Source organism: Culicoides brevitarsis, chromosome 2, assembly GCF_036172545.1.
Source record: "Culicoides brevitarsis isolate CSIRO-B50_1 chromosome 2, AGI_CSIRO_Cbre_v1, whole genome shotgun sequence".
NCBI classification, from domain to species: Eukaryota; Metazoa; Arthropoda; class Insecta; order Diptera; family Ceratopogonidae; genus Culicoides; species Culicoides brevitarsis.
In genome coordinates this window covers 15,542,630-15,552,376 of record NC_087086.1, presented here as the reverse complement: position 1 = coordinate 15,552,376, position 9,747 = coordinate 15,542,630, and the positions used below count along the sequence as shown (strand labels likewise).

The 9,747-nt window shown below is 33.4% G+C and overlaps 1 protein-coding gene across 1 annotated transcript; it reads right to left on the bottom strand.

The window, feature by feature from the left end:
• Positions 1 to 8,296: 8,296 nt before the first annotated feature.
• Positions 8,297 to 9,674, bottom strand: LOC134830138 (elongation factor Ts, mitochondrial). The gene is made up of 3 exons (XM_063843524.1): positions 9,564 to 9,674; positions 9,175 to 9,343; positions 8,297 to 9,120 (listed from the first exon to the last, which is right to left on the bottom strand). The coding sequence occupies exons 2-3, from the start codon at positions 9,328 to 9,330 to the stop codon at positions 8,356 to 8,358; spliced, it is 921 nt and encodes a 306-aa protein (XP_063699594.1). The 5' UTR covers positions 9,331 to 9,343; positions 9,564 to 9,674; the 3' UTR covers positions 8,297 to 8,355.
• Between the last annotated feature and the right edge of the window lie 73 nt (positions 9,675 to 9,747).

Genomic DNA, 9,747 nt, shown 5'->3' with positions numbered 1-9,747 from the left:
TACAAAAATTAATTTTAAAAGTTCGAAACAGATCGAAAAACTTACATCGGAATCTGGAAAAGAATCCTACTGCTAAAATAATACTCGATATTCCATAACTTTGTCTTGCAATTAGTGAAAATAATGCTATGCTGATAGATGGTTTCTCAATGTTATTGTGAGAAATATATCTTCCGGTTGCGATAATGCCATACATTACAGCCGGAGGTACTAAATGCCAGAAAACTATGAATGACTTGTACTTTGAAAAATCGTATTTGTTCTTTTTGAAACTCATATAAATGATTGCCAAAAATATTCCAATGATGAAATTTACTCCATTTGTGTGCGAAGTAATGTAATCTTTTAAAAACTCTTCGCTTTCGTTATCATTCACAAATCTTTTAACCCTAAAAAAATAGAAATTTATGTTGAAAAAATACGTTTTGTTTTATAGAATACTTACTCTGGAGACATCAAAAACATGGCATCGAATCCGTTCAAATAATTCACTGTAAATTGTGCGGCACAACTAATACCAAACGCAAGCACCAACACTAAATACTTATACTTTGGATACTTCCACATAATCATGAAAAGAAAAAGTGCGAATAGGAAGAGTTGCGTGTCAGCTGATAAATACCAAGATGTGACAATGCACTAAAATAAAAGAAACAAAAAGGTTTTAAATAGAATATTTGTACTTTTTTGTACCAAAATAAAACTACCTCTTGATTAGCATTCACATAGTTGTTGATATACAAAAGGTTCGTCCACCAATTTCGTCGACAATATGTGTACTCAGTTTCTAAATAAAACTTTGAAAATAATCCAGATCCAGAATATAAGAAATATGTTGAATGAAAAAGGATTAAGTAAGCATACGGCGGCGTAAGTCGAATATAGCGATAAATCACTGCAATTCCAAGATACTTCAAATTAAAAGAACCTTCTCTTAAGACATCCCTGAATGAAAAATAGAGTAAGGCTCCACTGATAATGAAGAATGTTTGCACTATATTATATCCGCTGTTGAAAATCCCATAATATACACTGTAATAAGACTATTCTAGTTTTGTATCAGTCAAGAGTAAATTGACCAAGATTAAACGTATGCACTCACATTTTCAATGAAATTTGGATTAATGCTGGGTGTGATGCTACCTGCTATTAACACATGACCAGCAACAATGCATAAAGTTGTCAAATATCGAATAGTTAAAACGAAACGAAGATCTCTCCCAGCTTCAGTTTTTGGCGGAGCAACAAGGCGATACCAATTTCTCACCAAAGAGAAACATAAGAGACATTGCTGACTTTTCGGTAAATCCCGTCTATCAACTTTGTAATATTGTAGACTATCTTTCTTATTTTGTTGAATGTCAAGGCCAGTTGCTGTTGCGACGATAGCCACAATAATAAAAGTGACAACCAGAAATAATGTGTAAAGATAATCTGAAAAAAAAAACAGAAGTTTACTGACCTCACGTTTGTTTTGAATCATCTTTAATGTCTAACCTGTCTCATAGTGATCAAATTCTTGATTCGTAGTGCACCACAAAACCGTAGAATAACCAGATAAATTCCAGTTTTTACGAAGCCACAAATTTTCGCATTGATTAAAAATTTTATCGTACATCTTTCGATACAACGTTCCGTTTTTGTAGGCGGTTATATCATATGTGAACTGAAAATTTACATAAACAAAGTTAACCTTGACAGAAATTTTATTACTTTTACCTTTCGGGTGTGCGGAAATGCTGCAACATAAAGTTCTTCGCGCTCTTCTTCCGACAATTCACTAAGAATTTTTTGACATTCTGATAGACAGAACCCAGTAAAAAGAACATCATGAGCAAAATGAACTTTTGTTTGGTTGGAAAACTCTTCAATTTGATTCCAAATGGCGTTTGAAGGATCTGGTTTGATTAAAGTTGAAACAGTACAATATGTTGAAAGTTCTTCCGTCGACCAAAGACAACGTTCATAATCATCCTGCCGATGCAAAGGCGGCATTTTGTAGTATTCAATCACTACGTCAAAAAAAAATTAATTAAAATTAAAATTTAATTTTGTACAGTATCGAAAACTCACTATCAATTTCACATGTTGCAATTTTAAAGCATCCTAAAAGGATACTAAATAACAGGTAAAAACTAATCCACATGATAATTTTTTACAGCTTTCAGAGATAATAAAAACACAAGTCTTCTTTCCAACCATCTAAACTTCAACTGACGAAATTTTTGGCTAAAGATGGGCCAAAGATTGTTTTACTCATTTGTCAAACTTTTCAGAACAGGCCAAACATGTTTCACTAAACCATTAACTAAAACGATTTTCGAATATCAGAACTTGATCAATTTCTGCAAATATATATAACTTCAAGAGTTCTCAGGTGTATAGAAGAGAGTAGCACGAATGCGTTGTACTAACTGGTTTGATAATTCTGTATCTGGTTTTTTTTATTTCATTAAAAAAATCTTTTTAGAATATATCCCACCGAAGAAAAAAATGGCCTGAAACTTAAAAAAATAGCCGGCTTTTGAGAACATTTGGTGTTTAGAGTTGCTTGTCCTTAATTATAAATTCAAATTGAAATAGAAAGGAAACACCCAAATATTCATTTCTAAATTTTTGTTTATCATTTTGTCTAGTTTTTGATATAAATATGTACATATTTTCATTGATTGAATTAAAATATTCAATCTTTATCCGAATCCAAATCCTTTCATATTTTAGCTTCTTTAAATGTTTCCAATTCTTCCATATTATTGTTCTGTTCATGCTTTATGTTCAACCGTTCAGCATCTATTTGAAGTAAAAATTATTTCAATAATAAATATTTTTTTTTAATTTTAGGAAATAATTACAATTGTTTCTCAGTAAAGTTTTCATAAGAGCCGTCACAGGAAATTCGATGCAGAGACACAATATCAGAGCAACAAAATTTGCAACAACAAAAAGTGATATAAAATGCGTTATCTAAGATGCAAAAAAAAAAATTTACAATTATTTTTAAGTTTTTATTATTTATGACTATAGGAAAAAAACTTACGAAAACCCATCCATTTAGATAGACAAGTTGCACATGACTCCCATATATTAGGGATACAGATGTATGACACAAATAGATACCGTATGTGAGCCTTGATAATGGAGTAAATACGGGCCAATTGAAAAAGTTCTTAATAGGAGCTGAAATTTTTGTGGAAATAAGCATCGAAAAGTATTTATGAATGACCCAGAAACTTACATCGAAATTTCGAAATGAATCCCAGACCAAATATGATACTCAATATTCCCCAAATTTGTCTGAAAAATACTGAAAGCAAGGAAATGCTAATAGATGGTTTCTCAAAGTCGTTATGGAAAATGATGTAACCCATTCCAACAATTAAGAAAAAGGTTGCCACTGGTAGAATGTACCAAACTGCTATAAATGACTTGTATTTGGACAAATCTCTCTTGTTTTTTCTGAAACTTAAGTAAATCATCGCCAAAAATATACCGATGAGGAAATTCCCAGCATTTGTGTGTGTTGCTATATAATCTTTTGACACTTCTTCGTTTTCGTTATCGTATCCAAATCGCTTAACCCTATAAAAATAATATTGAAAAGAATATCAAGCAACTTAAATTAACTTACTCTGGAGACATCAAGAACATGGCATCGAATCCGTTCAAATAAGTCACGAGAAATTGTATTACGCAACTAATACCAAATGCGAATGCCAATACTGCTTTCTTATACTTTGGATACTTCCACATAACCATAAAAAGTAAAAGTGCGAATAGGAAGAGATGCATATCTGCAGCTAGATACCATGAAACCCGCATACACTGAGGATTAAAAATTTTAGTTTAAGGTTGATGGCTAAGTAATTATTTTCATACCCCTTGATTTGAATTCACGTAGTTATTGATGTACAAAAGATTTGTCCACCAATTTCGTCGACAATATGTGTACTCAGTTTCACCATAAAATTTCCAATATACTCCGGATCCCGAAAAAAAGAAGTACGTAGCGTGAAAGAGGATTAAATAGGCATAAGTTGGCGTAAGTCGAATATATCGATAAATCACAGAGATTCCAAAAAACTTCAAGTTAAGAGAATCCTTCTTGAGTACTTCATTAAATGACAAATAAAGTAATGCGCCACTTGCGAGGAAAAACGTTTGTAGAATATTAATGCCGCAGTTTCCGAACATCAAAACCAAATCATAGTAAAACTGTAATTTTAAAATTTAGTTATATAGCAAAGAATAAGATAATTTCTTACCTTTTCAACAAATTGCGGATTGAGAATTGGTGTAAAGGAATAAGCGAATAAAACATGCCCCATGATAATGAGCAATGTTGTCAAATATCGAGTTGTTAAGACAAAACGTAAATCTCTTCCTAACTCAGTTTTTGGCGGTGCAACAAGGCGATACCAATTTCTCATCAAGGAGAAGCATAAAAGACATTGCTGACTTTTTGGCAAATCTCGTCTCTCAACTTTGTAATAATTCAAACTATCTTCGTTATTTTGCTTTATATCAAGTGCTGTAGCTATTGTGACGATACCCAAAATAAGGAAAGTGACAACCCAAAATAATGTGTGAAGATAATCTGAAATCAAAATTTTTAGTTTACTGACCTCGTTACCTTGAATCATTTTTATGATCTAACCTGTCTCGTAATGATCGTATTCTTGATTTGTAGTGCACCATAAAACCGTAGAATAGCCAGACAAATTCCAATTTTTGCGGAGCCATAAATTTTCGCATTGATTAAAAGTTTTATCATACATCTTTCGGTACAACGTTCCGTTTTTGTAGGCCGTTATATCGTATGTAAACTACAAAAATTCACATAAACAAAGTTAACCTTGACCAAAATTTACAAAAATATTAAAATTTTACCTTACGAGTATGCGGAAAGGCATCAACATAAAGTTCCTCGCGCTCATCTTCCGACAATTCACTGAGCATTTTTTGACATTCTGACAAACACTGACCACTAAAAAGTACATCGTGAGCAAAGTGAATTTTTGTTTTGTTGGAATACTCTTCAATTTGATTCCAAACAACATTTGAATGGTCTGGCTTGACTAAAGTTGAGACAGTACAAAATGTTGATAACTCTCTCGTCGACCAAAGACATTTTTCGTAATCATCTTGTCGATGTAGCGGCGGCATTTTGTAGTATTCTACCACTGAATAAGAAATCAGTTTTTTATATCTTTATGACTTTCAGTATTAAGAACTTACTGTCGAATTGACATGATGCGATGTGAAAACATCCTGAAAGGATACTAAAAATTATAAATTTACACCACATCTAACTGACTGAGAAAAATCACTATTCAGAGTATCAAAAATTAAAAAAAAGACAATCTGCGTGAACAACAAAATTAACACTGACCCTAAATTTTGTAAATGGATTAGTTTGCAAAATGTTTTTGAACAACTGGTTTAGCAAACGCACAATATGCAGATGAGAAACATAATAATTTTGAACTCATTGGATGATGTCTTTATGCAAAATTAAACATGGGATACAGAGATTCAGCAGAGTGCAGTGTTTTAAATGGAAGACAACAGAAAAAGTTCTAAATCTTTATCGAGAACAACTCAGTGATGATTAGTTTTGGTATTCTTTTAAATATTGAAAATGCATTTTTATACACAAATCTTGTAATATTCTCTTGAAAAATTTTTTTTCTTGAAATTTTAAGTATCCGGAACTTTGCGACAAGCTCAAACGACATGTACTGACACGTTAACTGAGAAACATGGATTCTTCGAACTTGAATGCCATCAAAGTATGTTTGCTGCCTCAAAAATTTTTAAACAGATTCGCACTGTCGTTCAACAACGTTTTTCACCTTTTTGACGAGAATGATTCTAAGAAAATTTTAAGAATAAAGTAATTTTTGAAGAATAGAATTTTGACGAAAAGATAATTTTATTACAAGCGTTTATATACCCGAAACAGAATTAAGAACTATAAAACTATAAAATTAATTGTAATTTATTTCTCAAACACTCAACAGGCAAGAGCCCTTGGCAGTCACATATTTTTTTGGGGTAAAAAAAGCCATTGTACAACGTTCTCCGGCATAAAAAACCCATCTTTTCAAATAAAATACAATACAATACAATAAATCAATAAATTCTCGGAGTTCAGGAGTTCTGCTTCTTTGGCCCAGTTTGGTGTTGCGATTTGAGTTACAGTTGACATGACATGAATTCAATTTTAATTTTTCAGCATTTAAAGTTTTTATTTTTTGACGTTGCCTTAAAGTTCAAAACTATCTGCTCATTCGAGTTAAAGATAAATTTCGTTCAAATTCAATTATCGTTTTTTTTAAATATTCAAAAATCTTTGAAATTAACCGAAAATCAAAAATATTTTTTTCGATTTAATTTTACGTCAAAAATAAATAAATAAAAAATCTTTAAAATTCAACTTTTCCACAAATATTTCGCACATCTTCCAGCGTGTAATTCAAATCATGTTCCTTTTCAAAATGTTTCCTCAGTTGCTCCGTTTGCCAATGCCCACTCGAGCAAATGTTGCAATTGTACGGTCGTTTGCCTTTATGAATCATCTGATGTTTTCGCAGATTGATGTGTCGATTAAAAGCGAATCCGCATTCGTCACACTTGAAAGGCTTGGCGTTGATGTGAACTAATTTCACGTGCATCTGAATCGAGTTGCGTTTTATCTTGAGAGGACAAAATTTGCATTCGACATAGTCTCGTTCGAGTGTTTCCTTGTCGAGATGAGTGTTGAGATGGTGTTGGGTGAGATCTACTTTCATGTTGAATGTTAAGTTGCATTCGAGGCATTTGTTGATTTTTCTAAAAATATTAGAAAATTAGGAAAATTTATAAGAAATGAGCAAAAATTAACTTACTTTACTGAGTTATTCAAGATTTTTTTCCGTATCTTCGATTCTTTTGTCGATTTTTGTAGTTTTTCTTCGAATTTTTTGTGTGACGCCAAATGTCGCGAAAGAACAGCTTTTGTTTTGAAACTTTTGTAACAAATGGAACAATTATGCGTTCGAATATCCAAATGAACGCTCCTTACATGATATCGCATTGAACGAGCTTTCATTGATTTATCACAAAATTTGCAATTTACAAGAGCTTCAGGACCTTCTGCTTCTCCTTCAATGGAATGTTGACCTTTGATGTGATGTTCCAAGTCAATCTTTGCATAAAAAATGAAAAATTAACATAAAAACTTTAAAAAAATTATTAATTTCTCACTTTAAATGAAAATGTTTTTCCACATTCCGTGCATTGAAATTGCTTTTCCATGTGATTCGCGATGAAATGTTGTTTGAATTGCGCCCTCAGCACGTAACTTTTGCCACAAATATCACAAATTAGCTTTGGTTGATCTGGAGTACTGCAAAAAATCGATCAAATAATGCAAAAAAGTCAAAAAATCTCAAAACTTACTGATACAAAGTGATGTGTTTCCTTAAACCAGCCTTCCATTTCGAAGTGTAGCCACATTCATGACAACAAAACTCCGTTTCAGGTCGTTTTTTGGCTTCTTCTTCCTTCATATGTAGTTCATACTCCGTTTTATCTAAAAATACATGACGGCAATATTTGCATTTCAATCCGCCTTGATGCATTTTCAGAATGTGCCTCCGTAGTTCGATCGGTTTCACGTAAGATGCCTCACATTGATCGCAATAATAGCGTTTATCATCAGGATTTCGTGCATTTTTGCAGATATTTCGTAATTTTTTAATGTTTTTATTCGAGTCAGCTCCCAATTTTTGAAATTTTTCGTCTTCTGAAGTCGATTCTCGTTCATTTTCATAAGTTCGATCAACAATTTCCTCCTTGATGATTACTATTTCGGGGCTGATGATGAGTTTGCTTCTTAGAACATCGAACGAATTTCGGCATTGTTGCTTAAAAGAGTCGATTAGCAACAGATTTTCTTTACATTTCAAACAAATCGCGAGTGGCAAGGACTCTATTTGACTTATTTCATCGTTTATGAGAGTGTTGTAAGTTTCTTTCAAGCCAGCGTCGCAAAAAGGCTCGAGAGTGACCTGATTTTCATCTTTCAAACAAGCAACACAACATGAAAGGTCTTTAATTTTGGGATTTTCTACAACTTTGGTTTGCATAATATTTTGATTTTGAACTAAAATTTAGCTTTTTGCTCATTCAGAGACGAAATTCGGCATGACAGGTATTTAAAAATTATCGTTGAATTTTTTTTGACTCTGAATCAAAAATTTTTTGTTCTATAAAAAATTAAAAAATGAATAATTTTAGTGAAAAAACACGAAAATTGACTAATTTATGAATTTTTTTAATAATTTTTTTTAGATTCTAATCAATTTTCAACATTTACTTTGACGTCTCTTGATTACTTTGACTTGCATCATTCTCTCCGCATGCAAATCTTTGGAAGTCGAGCACCTCAAGTCCATTTTCTTCAAGCAAATCACCCACAACGACATCCGGATCCAGCAAATATTCCTGATAAATGAGACACGTTTCGTCATCTTTGCTGGGATTTGGCTCGTCTTGCTCCTTATTTCCCACTTTTTGTGGATTCATGCCGACAATGTGTTGCAAAATCTTCTTTTGGAGTTCCTGCTTTTCCGCATCGACTGGCGCCTGTGACTTAAATGCTGCAATTGCTCCGTATTTGCCAAAAAGTTGTCCGTCGTCGTTGTTTTGCACTTGTTCGCTCGTAGAGTGCGCATAACCAACGAGATTCACACTTTCCGGCGTTTTGTAGCAAATTGCCCGTTTAAGCGTCGCATTTTCGCCCACAGTGCCGATCAAAAGTGCTAAATGGTCACCGAGAGATTTGTCATCTGTGAATTTGATGTTTTTCAGGGCATCACTGCCAATTCCGATTTTTGTGACATTTTTCGAATCGACTGCCGACATGTAGTTGATGCACGATTGCGACGCTTTTCCGATGAAATTTTGGAATTCTTTGTTGCGCGCGACGAAATCTGTCTCGCAATTCACCTCGACAAGGGCTCCAATGTTGTTTTTGATGAGGACACCGACGAGACCTTGTGCTGTTGTTCGTCCCTCGACCTTTTGCGCTTTGGTCCATCCCATTTTTTGGGCTTCGGCACGCAACCATTTTTCGGCCTACAAAGAAAAATCAGGTAAATCCGAAATTTTGTCATTTTTTTCATTACTTACTTCTTTCACGTCATTATTATGTAACTCCAGTGCTTTTTTACAATTGGCAAACGTGTATCCCGTCGACTTCCGAAGATGAGCTAATGCACTTTTTTCTGCGGAATAACATGCTCGACCAACATGGAGCATCCGAACAGACATCAAAGAGCTCAGCATCCTTCCAACAGACCTGAAAATGATCAAAAAGAGGGGAAAATTAGCAACAAGTCGTCTCAGCTGATGCCAAAAAGGCTTCCGGAGTCAAGGAGATTCGAGAAAATTGTTTAGTCGATATCGCGAACGCTTCAAAAACGAAACTTCTATCGAAATATTCCGAATTAAAATTAAAATTTTAATGAAAAACTGATTTTACGGCGTAAAAAAAGTGTCAAAGATCGAATTTAACTCACTTTTGACAAGAATCACCCCGAAATTCACAGAAAAATTCAAGAAAAAAGGTGAAATTTCACAGAAATTGCTCTGTGAGATTTGAATGGTTATGAAATGAATGTCAAAATTTGAAGGGCATCGGATAACAAATCAACGTGGAATCGTTTTGGAATCACATGTTGCATTCAAAACGTGAATTGAACG